Source organism: Phyllostomus discolor, chromosome 6 (assembly GCF_004126475.2).
Source record: "Phyllostomus discolor isolate MPI-MPIP mPhyDis1 chromosome 6, mPhyDis1.pri.v3, whole genome shotgun sequence".
Classification (NCBI taxonomy): domain Eukaryota; kingdom Metazoa; phylum Chordata; class Mammalia; order Chiroptera; family Phyllostomidae; genus Phyllostomus; species Phyllostomus discolor.
The window spans coordinates 99,977,431-100,004,325 of record NC_040908.2 but is presented as its reverse complement, the minus strand read 5'-3'; the positions used below and the strand labels follow the sequence as shown (position 1 = coordinate 100,004,325).

At 33.5% G+C, this 26,895-nt stretch overlaps 1 protein-coding gene and 1 long non-coding RNA gene across 2 annotated transcripts in view; one reads left to right on the top strand and one right to left on the bottom strand.

The window, feature by feature from the left end:
- CNTN5 (contactin 5) overlaps positions 1–26,895 on the bottom strand; it is a 1,221,314-nt gene that overhangs the window by 459,784 nt on the left and 734,635 nt on the right. Inside the window, exons 5-6 of the mRNA XM_028517441.2 lie at positions 6,276–6,399; positions 5,970–6,145 (exon numbers count right to left, since the gene is read on the bottom strand). Of these exons, the coding sequence (XP_028373242.1) occupies positions 5,970–6,145; positions 6,276–6,399 (300 nt within the window). The remainder of the gene's footprint in view (positions 1–5,969; positions 6,146–6,275; positions 6,400–26,895) is intronic.
- LOC118501225 overlaps positions 1–26,895 on the top strand; it is a 394,674-nt gene that overhangs the window by 142,993 nt on the left and 224,786 nt on the right. The window lies entirely within an intron of this gene.

Genomic DNA, 26,895 nt, shown 5'->3' with positions numbered 1-26,895 from the left:
TTATCAATAACCAGTAACAATTGTCACTAGTAATAATATGTCAACTTTGTGTTAATGTCTTTCTTTCTGAATTTAAAAAAGAACAGTTCACAGACATGACTTCTTTACCTCATTAATTTTTATTATACCCTTATGAGGCATGTATTTACTAATGCTAAACTACATTATAAACATTAACTGAGCTGAGCCATGTTTCTAAGTATTCATTTAAGGAGAACTTAAAGTGAAAGATCCTTATGGATAGATATTCAGACATGTGAGGGGTAGGTTAAAAGGGGAAGATGAGCAAGTATGCAGCAGCTGCTCAAATCCATTAGCTGCTCAAATCAAAATTTAAAAAGGATTTATAAATGAGTGCAGTGAATAGCTTCATGATTAAATTCTAGTTACGTTTAAAGAATTGGCTTGGTTTTATATCAGGCTAATTAAACTTGCTATTCAAGTGATGTAGGGATGTTGTTATGATCTCTATATAAAGCCTCAAATAAGAGATTTCTATGAGAATTAAAACTCAAGAAAAAATTGTCTTCTTTTAAGGAACTTCAGCAAAATTAGACTCTTTAAATGTTTGTATTTTTTTCTTTTGCTTTGACCACTGAGAGGTCTAAGAAAATATTTATGTCTTGACACAACATTTGTGAGACAGTATGGCCTACAGTGTCTTGAACTCTACCTATGAAATGTACTTTTTTCCCAGTTGTTCCATTTATTTATTAACATATTTATCTTTTATGATATGTAATTTTGTATGGCAAATCGTCAAAATCACCTTTGGAATGAAGATGACATAGCGTATTAGTGTAAAAAATAATTATTATATAAATATAGAAATATATTTGCTATTTTGCATTTGTTGATATATAGAGTGAAAAGTCCATTGGAATAAAGCTTTACAAGAAACTAAATTTGTTATGCTTAACTTCATTCTTTCACACATTAGATGTAAGTTTTATTATGGTTAAATTACCAGGTGAAGGTGCCAACACTCACTTCCTTATCATCATTCTCTTCAAAAGAATCTGTGACAATATTATCAGTGTTTGATAATAGCCATAGTCCTGTCTCAAATGCATTTAGAAAATTTAGCTTTGCAGACCCTAATCGTACGCCATCCAATTATTTTTTAATTATAAAGAAAGATTTATCAAAAGAGATAATATGATAATAAAAATAACTACATAGCAAAATTACTATAAATCCCCAAATTCCAGATCTATAAAAGACCTAATGCTCCTTAGTCTTAAACTGCCATAAGAAAAATTAAGCAAGGGGTTTATTAACTAAATTTGAACAATAATAAGAAAAGCAAAATGATTACATGCTTATTTTTATTACTAGTACTTATTTTTGTTATATAGATATTAATACATTGAATATAAGATGGGTTGGTGAAGAAAACATATAAGAATTTTTTTAAGATTGCAATATAATTATAGTTTAAGAGAGGAATTAAGCCCTGACTGGTGTGGCTCAGTTTGTTGGGAATCATCTTGCAAAGGACCACCAATTCAACTCCTAGTCATGGCATATGCCTGTGTTTCAGGTTCGGTCCCACTCCCCACCCCTACATTGGGGTGTATGTGAGAGGCAACCAGTCAATGTTCCTCTTTCACATCAATCTTTCTCTCTCTCTCTTTCTTCCTCTTTTCCCCTCTCTCTAAAGATAAAAAAATAGAATGTTTTTAAAAGGGAGCAATTAAAAATAAAATTGAGTATGTCATAAAATGAGTACAACACATATTTATATTAGCAAAGGAAAAGATTGAGTGCCCCTAGAGTTAAATAAGATATATCATCTGTAAAATGAATATATATTTTATAATATAACAACCCATGTTGGTTACGGGGATGAAATGAGTTAATGTATTTAAAAATATCACTGCAACAGAATTAAGTATTCAATAAATACAGAAGTAGGCAAAAGTAAGTTTATAATTTTGAGTATGTTAAACACAGAGTTTATTCTTGTATTATTATTTATTAATTATTGTACTACATTCCATACTAACAACTGTAAACTTACTTCTGCCTACCTTTGCATAAACTACCAATATAATCTCTGGACTTTTAAAAAGATGTTATTTTTTTAAAATCTTTTGCTAAACTGTTTTAGTAATAATGTCATCTTAACCACATCCAGAACTTATGTGGAACAATTTTATATGCATTTTTAGCACTTAGATTATTGTTTCTATAATATTATTATCAGTGAAGTAGCTGACTCTAGGCTTGACTTAGAGGGTGGGTAGGGAATCAGGATGTTGTTACTAGGAAGCCAGAATCATTTAAAATACAATGCTGGTTAATAAGAGGACAAAGAAATTAGTATTAAGGGAGTCACAATAGCCATATTGTTGACAATTTGTGTATGAATATAAATAAGTCAAATCTGCAAAAACTCATGCAACTCTAATGTTCCTCAAAATCAGAGTGCTTTATATGATGCATGCATGTCTATAATGTAAGTGAAATTTTCACAGAAAAGAGAGAAGACTCTAATAGGATATGTTTACATTTTGTTTAATAAATATAAAATTATTAATATATGGATATCTTGATTCTTCAATTAAATATGTACCTATAGTATAGATTAGTGCCTTTTTAAACCAATATAATTAGAAGAGATCCATCTGATGTTTATCTAACATTGTCCAGTAGGTCTTAGAATCACATAATTTTAAGAAAATATTATATTCCAAAGGGCAAAGACATATGTAAAAGCTATAGATTTAAGGTATTGTTGATAACACAACAATAATATTCAATTAATAAAGAGGCAGAGTCTGTTAAAATGGGTCTCACTTTTGAATGAAGCAACCAAAATTCAATTGGTTGGTAATTCATAAACTGAATCTGGATTGGGTAATATGATCCTCTTTTTTATTTTATTTTAGATCCCAATAGAGAAACATATCTGATAAAATCTCTCTCCCTCCCTCCCTCCATATATATATACATATATATACATAAATATATATGATAAAATTAATGTATAAAAAGTAAAAATGTTTACATAATAAAATTATTGTAAACTAATGTATAAAAGTATAACTCAAGTATAAGCACAAGACAGTTTAATTATAAGTATTAATAAAAAAGTTTTATGATCTTCATAATTTGCAAATTTTTTCTAACTTTATGACACGTAACATTTAATAGACTCACACATTAAATTTGAATATTTAATTTTTACATAGGTTTAAATAATTATCTAAATTTACTAAATATATGCTTTAAAATGTTATTGTATAATGAATATTTTAAATTTAACTTAATAGTTGATGGGTATAAAGGATTGATAATTTCAGTTTTACAATGTATCATCAATGAGGAGGTTCTTCCACCCAAAAAAGCCTTTTTGAACTTTAAACATTCTAGTAAAAGTAAACAGTGAGTTAATTTTCTTTGTATCTATGAGGTTGGACATAGAGATTCACGATATGAAAGAAAGTTGGCACAAAGTTTTTGATCTTACTTTACCTTAGTATCCTTTTACTTCCTTTTAGAGCCCCCTCTTTTTTCTCACCAGCTGCCCACCTCATTTTCTGCCCTTCATCACAAACTACCTTGATGCCTAGAATCATATAGCACTCATGCTCACACCCAAGTGTCCTAAAAGGCACATTGATCGACTTTACCTTTACTCTCTATCTTCTATATTTGCATTTTACCCCAAAGATTACCCAGAAAAAAAGATAAAACTAAATCTGAAAACTCAATATTCTTTACATCATCAGTACAGATATAATAGTATTTACTGACAGAAATGACTAACTGCTTCAACCAGGCATGTTTGGGATCTTATGCATATGTATGGCCTGAAGAACACTGTTGAGAGAAATTTCATGTCAGTAGGGAGGGGCAGGGACATAGAAGCTACCAAAAAATGCATACACACACACACACACACACACACACACACATACATATATATATCTCCATGTGTTTCAGTTAAAAATAAAGCAAATGTTGTTCCAAACTAAGCACAACAGCTTGATGATAAGATGATAAGATAGATAGATGATAGATAGATAATAGATAGACAGACAGTTGATACAGATAGATAATAGTGGGCTTTCTTTGACTAGTCATTGAACTGTAAATGCTGGGACCAAGGTGCTCATTACAGGTGAGGGTGAGTATTTGATAGCTGTGACTAGTCTTTGCAGGAATCCTAGGAAGCACAGTCATATGGACACATAGAATCTTGACTCTGGGTGGTGAACACACAATAAACTATACAGATGATATATTATAGAATTGTACCCTTGCAACCTATATAATTTTATTAACTGATATAATCCAAAAACATTCAATAAAATATTTTTGAAAGACATGTAGGATCTTCCAGTAAATACATTTCTGCTCTGAAGCATGCAGTGATGTCCACATATTTTTGCCACCATGCTGATTTTGAGGGTGGAAAAAAGCCTGATATTCGGGCTATTATGAATCAGTGTATATGTGTCAGATCTTATAGTGCATAGAGAAAGGTGTAAGTCACTAATATTTGTACATAATGTTCTCTGGATTTGCTCTTTCTTGAAAAGACTGTACTTGATAGAAAAACAATTGGAATTATTTTATCAGGTTATTTTTTTAAATGTGTATACTGAAAAGTAACAGGTTCTTTGATGTACCACATCACTATATTCTAAAATAAAAAGAGGGTATATAGGCTACTATTGTGGTATATTTAGTGTATGTAAAGTTCCCATATAAATTCCCTAGCTAAGTCTACTTTCAAATATAATGTTTACATTTTTCTAGGACCTAGATCAATGTTCTCCAAACTGATCTACTATCATTTCTTCCTTTCCTTTTCTCCTTCATACTTCTATATTAGGTTGTCTGCATTCTGGATTAATTAGAAATAATATGTGAAAAAGATTATATAAAGAAAAATCAATTATTTCATTCTTCAAGATGTAATTTTAACTTAAAGATAAGAATTACGTAGCCAATATAGTTACATATAAATTATTAACATAAAGATTCATGGTCAGCACTGGCTGGCGTAGCTCAGTGGATTGAGCACGGGCTGGGAACCAAAGTGTCCCAGGTTCGATTCCCAGCTAGGGTACATTCCTGGGTTGCAGGCCATAACCCCCAGCAACTGCACATTGATGTCTGTCTGTCTGTCTGTCTGTCTCTCTCCCCCCCTTCCCTCCCTAAAAATAAATAAATAAAATGTTAAAAAAAAAGATTCATGGTCCTCCTATCTATATTTTATAATTTGTAGTCCTCAAGAATTTAAATCAAGTAGGGTTACTTAGAAGAAATAATACTAAGGTCTTTTTTTTTATTAACCTAGTAGTCTATCCTCAATTTGGTATAAGCCCTCATTACAAGTGAAAAAGCTTGAGTTTAAAAATCATTACATTTAGTTAATTAGATGTATGATCTATTTTAGAAATGTATATATTATACTATATGTGTAACATTACACATGGTATCTTTTTTCTATTAAAAAATATTGAGACAACTGGCTAGGAAATTCTAGTCAGAATCTAAAATATTTGCATTTCAGAGACATTTCTTTGGTTACATGAACATAAACAGAATTTTTAATATATGCCAACTGATGTCTAAAAGAATCTATAGCAAATAGACTACAATAAACAATAGAAGCAATAAAAGCAGATAAGTAGATATTTTAAAAAGCAGACAGAATTAGAAATCTATTTTTATTAGACTTCAAAAAATATTTGAGTTCTAAAAATAAAACTTCATCTGCTTGCATGAATAGTTTTTTTAACCTCCCAGGCTAAAATGTGCTTTATTCGAAGATCACAAACATTTCAAGGAATTTCAAAAAAATTTTAGGTAGAAATGTAGTGTTTTAATACTTACCAAGGTTTTTCACTGTTTTAAATTTTGAGGTCTTTTGCTTTTGCCTAATTCAACTTTAAAATTAAATATATACATGCTATATACATAGACATAAAAAAAAAACAAACTTTACTCACAGGCAAACTGAAGCACGGCTTCTCTACTGAGGATACTTCCGTAAGTGTTGGCTGCTAGACACTGATAATGGCCAGAATCTTTTGCTTCACTTGGATTGCTGATAATGAAGGTCCCGTCTATCAAACTGTAGCGATAATCACTTTCCAAATCAATCTCTGTTCCATTTCGAAGCCATCTTAAGAAAAATCAGAAGACAAACAACAGTAAAAATTACTTGAGACATTAGAGTACTCCTTGAGACTGTCAGAATTTCACTGAAGGGAATTTTTAAGATTTAGGTAAAATGAATAAAAGTGAATTTCTACCTGTAATTGGGAACTGGGTTGCTACGAACTTCACAATTCAGTGCTACTTTCTTTTCATCAGAATCGGTTGGGAAAATTATATCATCTGGCTCTTGCACAAATACAGGCCCATAGTCCACACTCTCTGTAAGGACCAAAAAGACACACTTTAAAATTTCTTTAAATACCAAGACATGCTTTTTCTCAATTATGTTTGCATTCAAAATTCTTGCTCTTTTTTTCTACTCAAAGACACTTTACCAAAAGAAAGGTATAGACATCATTGTATTGTTTTAGTAAACTGAGACCTAAATAGAACATTTTTGTAATTGAAATTGCTTTTAAAGATATGATCTATAATGGAAAAACAAGCATTTAAATCATTGTTTTTATACATTTTAAAATATATATTTTTATATTTATCTGCAACAGAATATTACCACATAAATAAGTCAAAAACATTATTTAATTTTACTCATATGTAAAACCTAATGAACAAACTAAACTTACAAGGGAAATGGGGACAGACTCATAGATGGAAACCAGGATGACAGTTCTATGGGGGCTGTTAGGAGGTGGAGGGACTGAGCAAAAAGGAAAAGGACTCATGGACATGGATCACAATGTGGCAATTGCTAGGGGGAAGAGGGTATAAGGGAACTAAACTGTAATGGAAAACATACAATGAAGATTAAATTAAAAAAGCTTTATTTAAAAAACAAAATGTTTGTAAAAACTCTTAAAATGTTAAAAACAATGTACAATAAAGAAAAAAACATGAATTAATATTGTGTTACTGCTTCAACACTACAGATATGAAAATACCAGTGTTCATGCAATCTGCATATATTCCTTTCTTCACTCATTCAATCAAGAACTACTTAGCGTTAGTAATTTTGGAGTGTAGGGAAAAAATTATATAATGCAAATAAGTATATTCTCATAGACTAAATAAAACATATCCTCAAAAATTCAACTGAACAAAAATGTCAAAATTGTATAAAATTAAATGTTCACCAATAAGTAAATAAAATAAATAAAAACATCAAATGAGAAAAGACTTAAAAAGGAAGGCACAAAGGAAGAGCATGTAAACTTATTAAGTGCCTACTGTATGCCAGATAACAAATTCTATCTCATTTAATTGGTTAATACTCAGAGAAAATCTATAATAAATGTAATTTTACAGTAATGAAAATTTCATGGAAAAGTAGAAATAAATATGGGCTCCAAACATCAGGTTGGGCTTGAGAAGGATAATTCTGCTAGAGAAATGATGACTAATTGTACTGTGGACATATAAGTCATGTTAGCCTACAGTAGTGTAAGATTTTACAGAATTATATGCATCCTTAGAGCATCCTGAAGTGTGACTTTAGGAAAAAGTGCAAACTTTTTGCTTTATTTTTATTAATCATGAATTCGATTGCATGGTAACCTTAGATCAAGATCCTTTCCTTGGCACCAGTGACATTTTGGGATATTCTGTGTTGTGAGACTGTTCTGTGCATTATGAGATATTTTTCATCCTCTCTGGCCTCTATATACTACATTCCAATAGTGCAGCTCCCCAAAAGGTGATCATTAAAAATGTCTTCAGGCATTGGTAAATTTCTCCTGGGATCAAAATTAACCCTCTTTTAAAACCACCACCTTAGAAAAATGAAGAGGGAAGATTTTAGAAAACATATTTTCAATGTTTGTACTAAAGAATGAGAGGTTTACATCTTCCATGGATAACCACTAGAAAATAGCAGGAGAGAAATGCAAGAATGAGTGTCCTGGAAAATTTGATCTTTAAAAATTGTAACTGAAAATGTCTTATACCTTCATACTTAAAATATGGGTATACTGATTTGCTTTCTTTAAATGCATCATATGTCCATTTTGGGAGGGGGGAGCAAAGAAAATTGTTCACGATATTCTAAACATTCATCCAGTAAAAACTGAGCACTCACTATGGTAAAGCAGTAAGAAGTATTTTCTTTAGCCCTGTGTAACTTAGCTGAGTTCTTTTTCTTAATCTACAACTACAACAAAATGAAAACAGCTGACATGTGTTTCTCTATACCAAATTATATTGCTGTCACTTAAAACTTTTATTCAAAAGAGGAAAGTAAGTGATTGGATAACTAAATGACTAGAGGAAATTACTGTCAAAATGTTGTATTAGTTGTTGCATCATAATAACTTTATAAAATTTTAGAAAAATACATGAAATCTCATCAAACTCTTGAGTTAAACTATTTATTTAAACTATTTCATGACTTATTTTTCAAACAAGTCATGAAAAATAATCCCTTCTAATCTTTTAACATTAAAATGATTATTTAGACAGAGATTATAAATGCTTATGGTGTATAAAATTAACATTTAATAAATATGTTTTACATTTATATAAATTACAACACTCATGAGCTTTAGAGTCAGACATACGTGGGTTTAAACTCCAGCACCATCATTTTGTAACCTTGGGCCAACTACCTTTACCCTTTGCTGCACCATTTATTAATTATAGATAATAAGATCTCCCTGCAGTATTATAATGAGGATTAATTGACACTAACATTTATAAATACAATGCATAGTATAAGTACTCAATAAAGTATAATAAATTTTACTTGTGGTATAATACTATATGTCAGACATTACACTGAAAACTTTATTGCAATGTATCTTTCAACACAACAACCATGTGGCCAGAAATAATCGTCCCATTTTATAGATGAAAAAACTGAGCTTGATATCAATAAACTAAATTTATATAGCAATAAAAATGAACCTGGAATACAAATCCATGACTGTTGGTATCTAGAACCTGATTACCACTACTACTATTATTTATACAATAATTATTATCATAATACTTATGTTATAATATTTATAAAGCACTTTTATATTATTTAATTCTATGAGCTGAGCATTATCTTAATTTCTAATTCAAAGATGAAAACTCTCAGGTTCTGAGAGACTTATACAAAACTAGCCAGACAGGAAATAGTTGATTTTAAGTAAGTTCCTTTGGTTTCAAAACTTAGGTTCTGAATATCATCAAAACAGACATGAGAAATAAAAGATTGTCAGTCTGGGAAAAGCAGAGGATAAGATTTGGTAAATTACAAACTGAAAAACATGTGACCAGCCTGAACATTTATTCTATTATGACTGCCCATGCTCTGCTACATGTCTCTTTATGTTCATTGTCACTCCAAAAGCATCTTAGCGTGCACTCACTGACCCTCTCTCTCTTTCTCTAATTTTTCTCTTAGAAATAAAATTCACTGGAAGGGGCGAAAGAGCATGTGTCTACATAGGGTAATCATTAATGAAACTTTCTCTGAAGAAATTGGGTTTTAAAGTTTTATATCAAGAAGGAATTATTATAGGTAAACTCAGAAAGATTATTTTATTTATTCTCATATAATCATTGACTCCATTTTTCGATAATAATCATGCATTCATTATTTAAAGCAATGTCTTTACATTTTGCAATTTTTAGTTTGATGGAATATGTAACTTGTGTAGATAGACCTCAAAACTTACATGACAGTAAACCATCACAAAGATCTTAATAGCCAATAAATCAAAATCTGTACTAACAACATAGAAATCTTTGAGATAGTTGTGTAAACAGGCAGATGCCATTACATGGTATCTTAATTTTTCATAGGAGTGATGTTTTTTTAGTTTTTTTCCTTGATCAGACTTTTAATGAACAGACTATAACATATTTGTAAATGATTGAACCTAAAATTCTAGTGGTTATTATCTGTGAAATATCAGATTCATATCTCAAGAGTGTCTTCTTTGGAAGAGGATTATTTCAGTTTTGAAATGATCTGTGTTTCTCCCCATCAAAGAATGATGTAATTAACATCTTTTTTCTTACTTTCCCCAAGTTAACTTCCTGAATTTTTCAGTTTTCTTTGTTAATTACAGTTCACATGGTTTCCTTTTCATAGTTATTACTATTAAAAGATTAAACATTTATTATATCTTCTCACCACAGGTTTCAATTTCTAAGTTTCTTATTTTTTTCCCAATAAAAAGATCATATGTGTTATAGACCTTGTTATATGGTTAAGAATATTGGTTTGTTGCCTTTCAAATTGAAAGACAACTTGATTGGGTATCAAACTAAGCATTACTGTTAATGACTACAGATATTCTTCTACTCTCTGTGTTCACATTTAATATTACCACAGTGATGTACAAGTTCCAGACTGACTATCTTCCCTCCTCAGTGACTGGATTTTACACCTGAATATCCATAGGCCTCTTTCCTCATCATTTAATTTCTAGAATTTTGCTTGATATATCTTGATGCAATTTGTATAACTTTCGGTTTCTAGAATTTTTTTTCAAGAACATTAATTGTTCTGTTCTCCTCATATCACTTAGGCATAGCTTAGATTTTTTAATGTCTTCTTTATCATCTCTGTAAAAAATTTTATATCTTTATTCTTTACCTACTCGTTTGACTTTTTCTAATTTGATTGCTATGTTTCTATCCTTTTAGTTGCTTCTACATTACCAGTAATAAGAGTATGTGAAATCCTGGACTAGTTACAAAAATCCCACATGATTCACCATCCTCTCTCTCTTCTTTTGTCAACTAGCTGAAGGTAGAGGAACAGTGGATGCCAGCAAAGCTCTGATAGATATCAAAGATGTTATATGGACCAAATTTGGTTCCCAACTCTCCATATTGATGAACCAAATGGAATGTTACATGAATAAGAAATAAGTGTGCATTAGGTTGAGAAATTATTATAATATCAAGAATTTCTTATTTTGATTAATATTATATTTAAACAAATGATTTTCAAACTTTAAAAACATAACTTTATTAGAAAGTAATATACAGTGACACAAATATCCTTTTATTATAGAGACCTAACCCTAACCCTAACTTATATGTTTTTCTCCTTAATTCAGGCATTTTTAATAACAACCTAGTTAAAGTATATCTCCAGGTCTAGGGTTTATGACAGGAGATAGTCAATTATTCAATCTTATATCTAACTTTATCAGTTATAGTGCTGCAGTTTTTATAACTGGTTTTCTATTTGGTCCTTAAGCACCAGTCCTTCTTCATATGCCCAAATTCTGAAAGTAGGTTTTTATCCTATGTCTCTATTCTTAAATCTTATTTTGTTAACCCTTCTAGAAGGTCCAGTGTTATTATTTAGACATTTATATTATATGGATGCTGTGATTCTTGTTTTGTATTTTTACATGTAGGGACTTTTACCAGGTGGTCATGTAATCATGAGTCTGACTCCCTTTTTGATCTTTGACCAGTGATGGCTTTTAAGTGGTTAGGATTTATCCCTTTTACCTTACCTCAGGGAAAGCTGATAAGCCAGGCCGAATAGCTGACACACATTTCTCCCTTGACTCAGGTAGGAAAGTTCATACCATGCAAACCTAAACCCACATAAGAACTCTCACCCCAACCCCACTCCCCAGCCACAATAAAAACCAATGCTACCCATTCCTTTCCGTGTCTTGCTCATGCTATTCTCAGACCAGCCCATCCTGATCTCACCATAAAGTCTCATGATGTGAGCAATAAATATTTTCATACATTTTGGTATATGTGTAGTATAATCTGTCTGCATTTGAGCTGATTTGGTGTAGTCAGGGTACTAATGTTGCACTCTGCAGGGCAACCACATAGCAAGTTAGGGTACAGTTACCTTGGTAGAGGACAGGGTCTTCTCTGAGAACCTGTATTCCTCCCAAAGGGTTTGTGTTTGTGAAAGAAATAGATCTTCAAACAGGTAACTAAAATGTGGAAGGTAGACATGTGAGAAAAATAATGAGCAGATTTCCCTGGGTAGATTTCTCCTGGGTTTATATCAGAAAAATAAGGTATGTTGTGGGATCATCCAAGTTATTTAGGCAAGATGGTCTCAGCTATGGAGGTAAGCCAGGGGCAAGATTTAGAGGTGACATAAATTGGAGATCTTTAGTAAATTATACTTATAAATCTAAAATCAAATTCATGTGTGTGTGTGTGTGTGTGTGTGTGTGTGTGTGTGTCTGTGTATAGTCTTTCTCCTTTCCCCTTTTGTTATCCTTGAACTTTACTGACAAACTCAGCAAGCCCAGAAAAACAATTTACAAATGAGGGGAAAGTGCTGCACATCCATATTTAGACTAGTGGTTCTTGGATCCTTTTAACAACAAATATTTTATAATTCTCTTTTTATAAAAAATTAAATAACCTACTTATATACTTTTTTATTTACTAAAAGATCAAATAAAAAAGAAGTTGCCCTGGATGCTGTGGCTCAGTGGATTGAGTGATTGCCTGTGAACCAAAGGGTGGTCAGTTGGATTCCCAGTCAGGGCACATGCCTGGATTGCTAGACAGGTCCCCAGTAGGGGTGCTTGAGAAGCAAACACACATTGATATTTTTCTCCCTCTCTCCCTCCCCTTCCCTCACTCTAAAAATAAATAAATAAAATCTTGATTTTTAAAAAGAAAAGTAACACAAAATAGTATTTTATTCGTATGTAGGTTCTCAGTAACATTTATAATAAAAGACATGAAGAAGTAATCAGTTTGTTTTTGTTCATAAAATCCTCATGAATGTAGCAGCAACAAATGCAAACTGATTAAAGTGTGGTATTGGAGACTCAAATATCATGGGTGCCATTGGTGTCGAGTGATGTGATTTTCTAAATGGTCAACACTCTGGGTAAAGTTCTTAACAAAATTAAATATAATTTTACTGTATTTTACACAATTTTTACAATGGCATGTGCATTATATGTAAACATACCTTGTATATAACATAATACAAAGGTATATTCTAGTCTCCAAAAATTATAAAAATTTTCACCATATGTGAATGTCTGGCAGGACATTTAAGGAGCCTGTGTATTATATTTATAGGTCATTTAGCATTTCTGGTCTCCAGTCCTTAAATTAAAGTAGTGCATTCTAGAGTCACTGAAACAACCCGAACTACACAAATTTCTGGACCACCTCTGAACCACACGAGAACAGCAATTTCAACCTTTTCTATCTATGGCACATATAAACTAATTACTAAAATGCTGTGGCACACCAAAACATATAATTTTTGCCAATCTGATGCAAAAAAAGTTGTGATTTTGATTCATTCACATTGGATGGCCATTATGTTGGCTGGGTTTTTTTGTTTTTTTTTTTTTAAATTATTTGACAATCTAAGGGAAAAGAGGTCAGTTTCTGTGAGTAAATAGTCAGGTATTGCATGTTTTCAAAATCCTTGCAGCACCCTGGTTGAAAATCGCTGGGCTAGAGCAATAAAAAAAAAAAAAAAAAAAAAGACTGCCTATGTCAGCAGTCGTAATCTTCCACGGGAGATGCCTGAGCAACAAGATAAAGTCTTACCATGAAATGATGACTCTGGGACCAACCAGCCTTTCTCTCAGTGGAGTTTCTTGAAGCACTGCTATATATTTTTTTAATGGAGACAATGATTTCCCTTGTAGAGTTCTGTGCTGGAATCAAGCTGATATCTCGCCTCTCTTTATTGCCATTTATTGATAGGCTGCCCAGATACTAACTTTCTTCCTGCTGAGACATATTAAGTATGACCAAATCTGAGACTCCTTCAGCTAGGTTCTTAAGGAAGCCTTACTTTTTGACATTGGATCACTTTTTCAATTATTTCCTGGATCTTGATCACAGATTTTATGCCTCCCTAGATTCTAAATTTACCTTTCAGACTTAAATCTCTTTTTTTTAAGATTTTATTTATTTATTTTTAGACAGGAAAGGGAGGGAGAGAGAGAGAGAGAGAGAGAGAAAAAGAGAGAAACATCAATGTGTGGTTGCTGGGGGTCATGGCCTGCAACCCAGGCATATACCCTGACTGGGAATCGAATCTGTGACACTTTGGTTCACAGCCCATGCTCAACCCACTGAGCTATGCCAGCCTAAATCTCTTTTAAGCAATCCCATCTGTGCCCATTTTTCTCGAAGATTAAGTCTAATGTCAAATCCCAATCCTCTCCACCTGCTGGTTACCTTTAATTTATGGTCTTATCTAGTTTATTCATATAATGTGAACTATGTGTTTCAGTAACATAATCTAGAAAAAATATTAATTAAGCCATTATGTCCAACACAATTATAAGAAATGTACTTTTAATGATTATTAATATATTTTATGTGATACTTTCCAGAAATTTTGAAATGTTTAATTAGAAAATTCATTATATGACATTCACAGTTACAATGTGAGAAAAACTTTTTATACCACATGAGCATCTAACAAGAATCCTTAAAATATCTAAACCTTCCTTTAACTTTAAGTTGCCTTTCAAAATTTAAATTAAGATTCCTTATAAAAGTCAAATGAGTGTGAACTGTCATTATGAAACTTTCAAGGATTCCTAAGTATTAAAGCATTATTTATTAAAAAGCATTATGATAAATGTTTTATGGGTAGTGGCATTATGTTGCACACATAATATAAATTGAGTGTCTAATAGATTTTTTGTCATTTTCTAATGTAGCTATAAAAGAGAGGTCAGATGATTCAGAGATGCTATCATTTATGAAAATGATCAAGGATGTCAACCCCTTATTATATTCAGAAAAAGAAAAACCACTACACAACCCTATCAACAGAGAGGACATTGCTCTTTCTTTCCATTTGTAATCCAAAATATACAGCTTATTTAAAATAATATACATGCAAATATATTCTACCCCATATATTCTATCACAGGGTAGAAATTAAACTTCAATTCAGACTTCAAATTCTTCAAATAGATGTCTCATTTAACAGTGTTTGTTAGGATCTTACTAAGCTTCCACCACTAAATGCTGGATGAGGATAAAGAGGAGTACATGAAATGGTCTTTGTTCAAATGGCACATAGCTAAACTGAAAATAAAAGCATACTAATATGAAAACAATAACTATAGCTCTAAAAATTAAAATACAACAAAAGAATACAGTTATAAAATTTCTGAATGGTCATGAGTTGGTGAGATTTTTAGTAGAATATGGTCTCTTTTTAAATAGAGAGAAAGTGAAGTAATTCTGATTTATGTAGGAGTACATCATCCAAGTGAATTACACTTCCCCCTCCCAGAGAGAATTCTTAGTATCATGAAAGATCATTTAAATTTTGTATTTGGACATCCAAAACAATTTACCAGCAAAGGGTATTTTGAAGAAATTAAGAAAATTGTCAACACAAAGTTCACTTTCAGTCTTTATGTCATTGCCCACAAGCCAAGTCAAGTCTGGAAATGAGCTGTGTTAACAGTAAAATTCAGCCAAAGTTACTGAGGGTATGAGGCAACACATTTGGTTGTTTGCAGGAATCTCCCAATGTCAGAAGCCAATGGTAGAAACTCCAAAGACTGGGCAGACTTATATCGTTATGTAAATTGCAGGTTGTGCTCACCATTGATGAAATTAAAGAGACCCAAAATTATATACTTAACCTTAGTGAGAAGTAATTCACTTCAGCTGCTCCCCCAAAACCACCCTTTTCTCACCTGAGATAGCATTTGTAGTCATTGAATATCAGAAATAGGCTCCCTTAGTAGAAGTCTGAACTTTATGATTAGAATTTTTCCTAATTCAGACTACCTCTGTGCAAAGAAGGTAAAATATATAGACCTAACCATTTCATCACAAATAGAAGGAGGCGAAGCCTGCACTTAATTCTTTCCTACTAAAACCACCACAATGTAAAAAGATTAAATAAAGGAAATATTTATTGGTTGTTCACTTATAAAGGGAAGAAGAAGTATATTATCAACAGTGGTTAATCCTTGTCTACATTACAAAATCCAAAAGCTGGACATATTAGGCAGGTGTTTAAGGTGCTAACTCCTAAAGGCTCTCAATTAACTTAAATTATTATAAGAATTTCTAATTTAAACCTTGGTAAAATTTTTAAGTCAATTAAATTACATTACTTATATTCAAACAACTATTTTAGAGTAATTATTAACAACTCAATTTTATTTAAAAAGCTAGATATTTCTTGGTTTGTGGAAGAGTTTGAAGAGCAATCACAGTCATTATTCAAAATAACAATATTGGTTTAAAAGCAAAACAATTTTTGAGGACTTCTCTAATTGCTCAGCTCCAATGAAACAACCCTCCAGGTCCTGCTACACTCCTCCTCTCCTTTATGAGTCTAGCTCAAACATTTTTACCCATTGACTGTGTCCACTTCCTCTCCTAGATCAGTGTTAATGACTAAGTGCTATATTCTTCTTGAGGCCATCTTGTTTGCTTTCTCATGCTCTGCTTTGCCCTGCTATTGGAAGTCAGTTACTGTGCTGTGAACCACCCTGTGCAGTGGCCTGCTGAGAATGGCCTTGGGCAATTGAGACAATCAGCCCAACAGTCTTCAGCAACTGGATTCTGTCAACAATTATGTGAAGGGAGTGTGCTTACAGGTGGCTCCCTACTCATTTAAAGTCTTGGAATGAGACAATAGTCCTACCTTGTGAAAGGCACAGAGGCAGAGGACCTAACTGAGACACATTTGCTTTTCCTGATCCACAGAGACCATGAGATAACAAAAATATAATTTTTGTTCATTTTGTTGATATCCTCACCACACTTCTAAATTTTGTACAAAGGAATCCTCTTAAATATTATGGTTTTAAGGTTTCTTCATAAATTTCATCTATTTTAATCTGTGTTATTTTGTGATCATCTCAACAGATTGGTATTATTTGCTAGGCAACCAATCCCTATAGTCAATCAAGATTTGTTTATTTGGGTCCTGATTAAGCATTCTTCTATAGAATGGAAATCAGATGGAAGCCAGAGTCTTTTGTAGCCCAATGCTGAGAGTCACATTCCATTATTTTTGCCATAATCTGTTTTTCAGAAGCAAGTTACTAGCTGCAGCTCACAAGGAGGGCCAAGAGAGTACAGTGTAAATACCAGGAGGTAGACATTACTGTGAGCCATTTAAGACTCTATGTACTGTAGGTATCATCACATTGCTCTCATTTTTTACTTAAGAAATGAAATGCCACACAGGTGAGGTCATCACTCCACCCTATCCTGGGACTGTGTTCCTGCTCTCACTCTCCCTTTGTCCTCAGAGGAAGCACCACAGGCAACTTGCTGTTTTATGTTCACATTTGTAAAATTGTACCACATACGTTAACCCAAAATAGTATACATTATTTTCAATTTTTTAGTTTTTTACATAAGTGGTATCATAGTATATGTAATATTCTGTAACTTTTCTTGTTCACTAACCATAAGACTTTGAGGTATACCCATTTTGTCTCATAAAGATATATTCTATTTTCTTTAGTAGTTTTAAGTTTTCAAAGAATGAACAAGTATAATTTAGGTACCTATTTCCCTTCTGATGGATATCTAGTTGTTTCTAATTTTTGTAATTAAACATATTGCATTGAACATACGTCTATACTTTCTTGTGCATGTGTGAAAGAATTTCTCCAAGGTGTACATTTAAAAGTGGAATCGCTGTCCCAAATTGCTCTACAAATTGGATTTTTACATTTCTTAGAAAAATCTTACCTCTACCTGGGGTACTTCTGGGCTTAACTGTGAACAGGAGTGGGATGACTTTGTATTCAGGCTCTGTTAGTTTTCTCATTTTTCACAAGAGCATGTCAACCGCAGCTTTACTCTCTATTATGGCTAAAGGGAATTACCTGACGAAAGCTGTATTTCAGGCTCTTGTCAAAAACAACAAACTCAAAGTCACATCCAGCCAAGATCTATCAAATGCTCAGATGAGAAAACAATAGTTATGAAGGATTACTTGAAAAAATACTCAGACTCCATATTCTTCCAAATATTCTAAATATGGATGAATCTAGAGCAGCAGAGGAATTAAATTATATAAAACTGGTTTCCAGTCAGAGCCTTGATACCTAAAGTGTGGCCAACAGACCATCACCACCACCATCACTTGGGGCATTTTGTAAATGCAGATGATCTGGGCCTACACCTGATCTATTGAAACAGTTTCTATTTTAGCAAGATTCCAAGTGATTGTATATATTAAAGATTAAGGAGCATATTTTTAGAATAATCACTTCTCATTTTGAGGTTGATGCTTGGGTTTCATCAACTTTTGCTGAAGCAGATGAAACTCACTGTTATATAGCCAATAAGAATAATGTTCAGGTCACTGGCCTTTATGTCAGTTAATTAATTTTTAATAAGGACCCTTCAGAAAAATGCATCAGATCTTACTGTCAGCAATAACTGTGCTTCTACTCAATTACTACTTTATTGTAATCACTGAAACACTGAAAAATATGTAACTGACCAGTTTTTATATCCTTGACTGTTAATTACCCAAAGTAGGTGTAAGTAGACCCTTTAAACTAATTTGAGGCCTGGCTCCATTTTATGTCCAAATATATGTTGTTTTCATTATTTTCATGTGTTTTCATTTGTTCTGGTTGGGTTTTATTTATCATTGTGAGCTATGTTAACATACACTTGGAACAAAAGTACAAGGGGTAGAACCAAATTATACAAAATACAGAAGTATCTCATAGTTCTGATCACTTAATATAGTGTGTCTTAACAATAGGGGAGTGTTCTAAGGAATGTGTGTGGACCATTTCATTGTTGCACAAATATCATAGAGTGGACTCACACAAATCTAGATAGTATAGCCTACTGCATACCTAGGCTATATGGTATAGCTTGTTGCTCCAGTAGAGCATGTTACTGTACTGAATATTGTAGGCAGTTGTATGAGGTATTTACCATAAATGAATCTTGAAGGACTGGAAGTTTCTCTGTGTCAGTGCGGGAGTGGTGAGTGAATGGGAAGGCCTAGGATATTGCCACACACTACTGTGGACTTGATAAACACTGTCCCAGTAGCCCTCCCCTTGTTTCTTTCCAACAGGTTTGCAAGAGTATATCGAAGCATTCAATGGACAGGGTATGAGCTGGATTAATTGGAAATATCTAGGGGAAACACGCTGGGTAAGGAGTAAATCACCATAATCATGTCAGCTGGAAGGGAGTTCAGGTGGCCTGAGGATTTGTAGGAAAAAGAAATGAGGGACAGAGGGAGAGAGGAACACAGTGGACTGCCATGGCTATGTGTCTTGGCTATTGTGTGTGGGAACAATGGTAAGATTAAGACAGTTTGCAGTATTCATTTTTCAAAAACTAAGGTGTCTAACATTGAGACAGTGCAAAACTGAGGATCCAATATTTTGACTTTGGAAATTTCTTTTTGTCTCCATTGATCTTATCTTACATAAAGGGCTCTCTGTGACATCGAATTGGTGGAAGAAATATACCTTATCTATGTTTTGCGTAATTACAACCTGAAAATATTCCCAAAAAACAAAAACAGGTTGGCTCCATCACAAAGGTTTACTTAACTGGCAGTAGCACTTAATAAAGACTTGTTAAGCTAGCTCCTGTGAACCTTTGTCCTTGCGCAGGATCTTAGGTCTTCCACAAAGAATTAACACTGTTCTCTGAAGAGTGTCAGTCTAGATCTGGGAGAGCTATAGCACCCTCTGAACATATAGCAGTTGGGGGCAGGCTTCTTTGCACTAAAACAGGTCAGTGGCTCAAAATTGAGGCAATCTGTGCACTCAAAATTGAGGTGCTCTGAGATAAAGAGAATCTATTGCCAAACCCCACAGATATGGCTCTGTCAGAGAGGGAAAAAATCCCTTCCATGAACCACATATCCTTCCATTTCTCACAGTTAATTTGGCACCATTAGAGTCTTACAAGACTACTGTCATTATGTGGTCTGTCACTCACTGAAATAAATGTCACTGGGAGTGCATGACTATATATTCCATCCTGATGTCATCTGTAAAATAATGATGCCTAAAGAACAAAAATGCCAACACATGTTTGCCTGATGAGTATGATATTAGAATTCATATAATGGGATTTTTAAAGACTTTTTTTAAGAGTAAATTTTAGGTTTAATTGAGATGAGGGTATAGATTTCTCATACACCTCCTACCCCCACCATTCACATACATGCCTTCTTTCATGATCAACACCACTAACTAGAAGAGCACATTTTTTAAAATCAAAGATAAACATATATTACATAGCATAATCACCGAAAGTCCATAGTTTATGTTAAGTTTCATTCTTAGTTTTGTACATTCTTTGGTTCAGACAAATGTATAGTGACATAGTCACAGCATTTTCAATGCCCTCAAAGCCATTTACGCTCTATTCATCTCTGCTCCAATTCTCCATCTCTGGTAACCACTTATCTTTTCAGTGTCTCCATAATTTTGCCTTTTTCAGGACATCAAATAGTTTAAATTATACAGTATGTAGCCTTTTAAGATTTACTTCTTTCACTTAGTAATATGCATTTAAGTTTCCTTCAGGTCTTTTCATGGTTTAATAACTCATTTCTTTTTGGAGTGAATAATGTTCCATTGTTTGGATATACCATAGTATTTATCCATTCACCTACTGAAGGACATCATGAATTTTCAACTCCTTTAGATAAATACCAAGGACTATAATTATGGGATTATTTTAAGAGTATGTTTAGTTTTGTAAGATACTGGCAAACTGTCTTCCAAAGTGCCTATAACATTTTGTATTCCCTCCAATAACGTATGAGAGTTCCCAATTGATCTACATCCTCAATAGCATTTGGTGTAGTAATATCTCACTGTTTAATTTGTATATCTCTGATGACATATGATGTGATGCAACTTTTCACATGCTTATTTGCTGTCTACCTTCTTAGATGAGATGTCTGTTAAGGCCCATTTTTTTTGAAATCATTGCTTGTTTTCTTATATTGTTTTAAGAATCCTTTCTATATTTTTAGATAATAGTCATATATCAGATTTTCTTTTTTTATCCTCACCTGAGGCTTTTTTTTTTTCATTGCTTTTTAGAGAGAGATGAAGGAAGAGGAGAAGGGGGAGAGAGAAACATTAATGTGAGAGAGAAATATTGATTGGTTACCTCCTGTTTGGTCCTGGACTGGGGATCGTATGCACCTAGAGGGGGATCAAACCTGCAACCTAAGTATGGGTCCTGACCACTTACCTCAACCTTTCACTTACAGGATGACACTCCAACCAACTGAACCACAATGGCAAGAGCTATATCAGATAATTAAAAGTATATACATTTTCTCTAAGTTTCAGACTTGTCTTCTAATTCTCTTGATATTGTCTTTCACCAAACATTTTAATGGGAGTTACAAAACCTGTATTAAGTATTTTCAAAATAAAACATTTTTAAGGTGCTAGAACTATGATTAAACACAATTTAAATATCAACACTTTTAGATGGTGCTTCACGCGGCAACAATTGGCATAATCATGTGGCATGTGTTCGCTTGTGATTGGCATCACCACCTAACCTGACATTTCTAGAATCTTTCCAAGCAGTTCAGTGCTCACAAAATGTTTCTTTGAATGTTTAGTCCTTCATCAATCACAATTAAAATGTAGCCCAAAGTGTATTACACTTAAAATCAGTAGATATGTGAACAAAAACTGACTACACCACTGTTAAAAAAAGAAACAACAAGCCAAAATAAAATTACTCTTGCTAAACCGCATCACCAAACCAAAAGTTAATAACTAACTTAGTTGCTGTTTCAGCCTCTTGCAGGAGTGGGATGTTAAATTGGGTTTAACTTAAAAACTCGGTCTAGGATCAGTCTGGATTCATTTTGAGCTGGACTGGGTCCAAAAGGAGACCTTCAAGTGAATATTGATAAATGGAATCCTTTACTTCCAAAAATTGAGGGTGCCACTGTTTTGAAACATCTGCTTATTTTATGTGTAAGAACTATAGTCCCAGAAACTGCAGATATTTGCAAAGGAGAATCTTGCTGAAGACATCTTGAGTTGCACTGGCCATTGTGAGGAGAATTCTGGTTAGATACAATCGTTAAGTGCACTTGAAAACAAGGGTTCCCAAATTGTGCCAATAGAATAAGAAATTTAATTGTCATGCAGATGTTTACAAAATGTTTCAAAATTCAAAAGTAGTATCATTAAAAGATTCATTGCAAAAGTCTAGCATAACTTCTGTTGTCCACTCTACCCTCCTTCATCTGAGTGCTCATCCTAAAGATTCTGTCTAAACTGCCTTTCACTGTGAAAAGACAATTAATAGTTATCAACTCAAAATAAAACCAACTATGGCTATGTATGATCCCTTTCAGATATCTTTCACTCCTAGATCAAAGGCCACAGATAAAGAATTTTTGGAATCCATGGAGGATTCTCAAATATTTTTTTAAATGGATATCTCCTGAGTCAAATGAAAGAGGGAAATAATATTTCATGTTTCCCTTTCATTTCCAACTCCAGACCAATTGGTTATTTATCCTTTTTCTCCCAGGTATGGCTATTGCCTTCTTTCTTGTCTTGTTTTCCATCCTAAGAACTTGGCTTGGCTTTCTGCCTGGGACATAATATGCTGTTTGTTTTTTCTTTTGACTCTCTTTGGGAGTGACTGGATCTTGGGAGGGTAGTCATCTTGTACTATTTTGGGTCCACGGGGTTGTTTCGTACTGCCAGTAATATTTATAGCTAAGACACGTGAACGGTTGTAATAACTTTTTAATCAGAGATTTGACCAAATTGGAAGGGGATATTTAGAGCCTATACATATATTTTTTCTCTTTTTTTAGTTCTTTTCCCCTAAGTTAAATGTACCCAGAGGGAAGGGAACATTTCAACAGTAGATTTTGAGTCTTTTGAATTTTTCAGTTCTTTAGTGCCACCTAGGCAGCAACCCAATTCTTTGAGGTACTAAAATAACCCCAACGGTACCTGTTTTACAAATCTAGCCCTTACAGGACCAGAGGTGTGGCTCCAGAAAAAAAATCCAAAGTCCACTAATCCTTATTTACCTTCTAAAAACCTCCTCTATTCATCTCAAAAGGCTTGTCAGTATTAGCCCTTAAGAAACCAAGAACTTCTAGGAGGAGCTTACATTTCTTTTCCTGTGCCTATGAAATGTACTGGGCCAGGGTGGGGTGGGGGACAAAACCCACAAAATTTATTTATAAAAAAACTGTATTTATTCTTACATGTTTAAACTTCAGTCACTTTCAAAGCATTCTCCATTTGATGTAATACACTGATCGAGACATTTTTCCACTGCTCAGAACAGTTCTGAACTCTGATCTTTCTGCCTTTTAGTGCTTCTGCCGTTTTTGTTTGTTTGTTTGTTTCACCTCTGCCACATCAGAAAACTTTTCCCTTTGAGGACTTTTTCATTCAGGGAAACAAACAAACAAAAGTTGCTCAGGGTGAGTTCAGGTGAATAGAGAAGGCAGGGCATAGGGTAATGCTGTTTTTGGTCAAAAACTGCTGAACACTCAGCACTGTGTGGGCAGATGTACTCGTAAACCCATCATGAAATGGGGAGATGCATTGAAAGAGTTAAAAAAAAATTAATTGAAGCCTAACACAACCTCTCACAACAACGCCAGCTGGAATACTGATACAGATGGGTTCCTAGGACACTCACCTAGTGGGGGAAGCCTGTACTACAAGGGGTCTTTCCTCCAGAAGGTAATTCCAGGGTTTTTGGGTCCCCCGTCATATATATACCTGGTCTTCTCCAGGAAGCCTTATCTAGGCCATCTTTCTAAAATGCAAATTTTAGGAAGGTAATTTTCATTTTTAAAATAAAAAGGAGGAAAGGTCATTTGAAACTTGATTTGTCAAGGACAAATACAAATCTTAATTCTCTTCTCCATGAATATAGTCAAGCTTTAGCTGCCTGAGGAGGTAATTTTAACTTATTCCAATTGACAAAGCATAATTTGGAACCCACAGCTCTTTTATAAATGATTGAGTTTTACATTAACATACCTGTCTCATGACAAAAACCTCTCTGCATCTGTCTATGTGTGTCTATATATGTACATTCATATTAGAGATGGAAAAGGGCGTTCTACGGAAAGTAACCTCACAGGGTGATCAGATCATAATTCCTACAAGGGGAGGTCATGGTGGGTATACAACTTCTTTACTAAAAGGCTTAACTCTGCTTTAAGTAATCCCTGTGCATCCAGGTTACTGTATTTTTGAAATGCCCCCTTTCAAACCCCTCCATCTATTACTGGACAACCCTTTCAGACTCCCTCAGAGCGCACCAATTTTAACTGCATTGTAATCTAATCTCCAGGTGACCACACCCAGGAGAGCATGCAATCTTAACTATCCTATAATCCTATCCCCTCCTTGCTTTCTTCCACCCTTATGTACTTTTACTTATGTTCCCTCCTTAACCTCAAACACATAAAATAAGCTGTTATTCTCTAGAGCATTTTAGATCTTGCTCCCTATCATTGTTATCAGTTTGGCTCAAATAAACTCATAAAAATTCTCTACAGGTTTGGATGTTTCTTACAACAACAGTATGCTGTAAATGAGTGGTAATTTTCTACTTTTGGATGGTATTTCCAGAACAGCTCTATGTAATTGGGTTAAAGGTCAAGTGCTTGTAAAGACTGAGCATTCTAAACTCTCAGAAAGATAGAGGCAATCTTAAATATTTGTCTCAAGTTTTTGTGATCTAAGGTAATCTTCAGTGAATAAAGCTAGTTTAAATTTGTTATTTTAATTAAAACAGATATGTCTTTAGCATTATCAACATTACATATAATGTAGATAAACAACTTTATTCTACCTGGGTTTACTAGTGAAGCCAAGCTTTAAGTCCTAGTTCTAAAAACCATATCTCTCTCAATCTATCTGTACTCCTCAGAGGCCTAGACTTTCTTCCAGATAATCAGCAACCCTCAGGCAGTAAAAGACAATAGCCCAAGCCTGACTCATATTCACAAGGTCTGGATCTCTGGCAGACTAAACTTAGTATCTTGAACTAAGTTATATTTCAGCCCTGATCCTTAAGGTGGAACAACCCCCTGGCTACCTTCTCATGAAACCAGACAAAGGGACACTGGAGCAGACCTCATAACTGTCATGAATTCCCGCAAAAATGATTTATTATCCTTACCTCAAATCCAACCAATGAGCATCCAACACAATCCTGAACTCCCTAACCAAGGTGTCTTTTGATTTTGTTACCAGATTTTAAGGGGTCCACTTGCCTGTGTGCATCCAAGCCCAACAAAACACAAACAGGAGTTTGCAGCCAAGAAAATAAGGATTTATTAGGGATGTGTCCCAGAGTCACAGGTAGTTCATGTTCAAAGACCTGGTTCCCCATAGCTTCCAGGCAATGGAATATATAGGGGAAAAAATCATTAATCATAGTGACTAATGGAGTTAGGGTCTTGGTCTCTACTGATTGGTTGGTGCTAGGGGTAATTAATCATTGCATTTGTTCCTGATGTCAGCCAGGGAGTTCTGTTTAATTTCACAAGGATTTGTTCTGTGGGATTGTTCCACTTTCCTGGCTCTGCAGCTAAAACACAACTGAGGTCAAGATACTATGTTTAGTTTGATTGAAAAACTCTGTCTTAATAGTCAATAGACCCCAGATCTTAGTCCCAAGACTACTAGATGCTGAGTACAGCTTCATTGTCCTGAGGGCTTAATAATTAAGCAAAGAAGAGGAAGGTAGTGAACCAGGGTGCTAGGTGAGGACTGTTTGAGGCAAAGGAAAACAATTAAAATAAAAGCCCATATTAAAGAAAATAAGGTTTCTTTGTGGTTACAATTCTTCCCTATATAGTCTGTAACCTACACACCATGGAGAAGCTTGAGCTTTCGAGCATAACTACCTTCCCTGTCCCCCTGTGTGGCTCTATTTGTAAGAAAATAGCCAGTCTTTCTCTACCGTCGTTCCTGGTGTTTAGTGTTTGGCTGTGCAAGTTTTGGGTGGACAAACTTTTTCTGTTCGATAACACTAGTCAAATAAGTGCATGCTATCTCTGTTAAAAATTTATAATTAAGAAAAATTAGCTGATATGATATAATTTTTATGAGTGATCCAAACATATAATTAAGAGTGAGTAAAGTAAGTATATGTAAGGTGAAAAGATTTTAGGTAAACTGTTCAAATAAATTTCCCAAATTATTTCAGTAATCTGAAAGCCTAAAGTTTTCCCAAATTAAATTAAATGATAGAAATATGTTCAATACCTAGATCATTTTCAAATAAGAAAAAATACTGTAAAAGTAATTATTGAACATAAGTGTATGTACCTTTGGCTTTCAAGTGTAGAAAATTAAAGACAAATTTGGGTTTATTAGTGAATATGTTTTAAGCCACGCTGAGGAATTTGCTCTGAGAAAATACGTTTCCAAAAATAATTTTAAAAATATTTATAAGCTTGCCAAGCCACAAGCAGATAATAAAGAAGACAGTTTATTATTATTTTTAGATTTTACTAAAATTTAATGTTTTTAAAGGTTAAAAATTTTAATATATGTAATTAACAGTATGATGTGTTTTAATGTATGTCTGCATAAATAGTACAAGGTATTTTGGGCTAAGAAATAGAATGAAGAGTGAAGATGCATATTCATCAAGGGAAATAAGTTTTACTTAAATGAGAACTTCTGCTTTTGAAGAACAAGTTAACATATACAAAATGTTGAAAAGAAAGACAAAAGGAGAATTTTACCTGTATTATCAAGCTGGCTAAAAAGTGAATCTTAAGGGATTTAAAATTAAACTTTAATATCAATGGTGTACTTA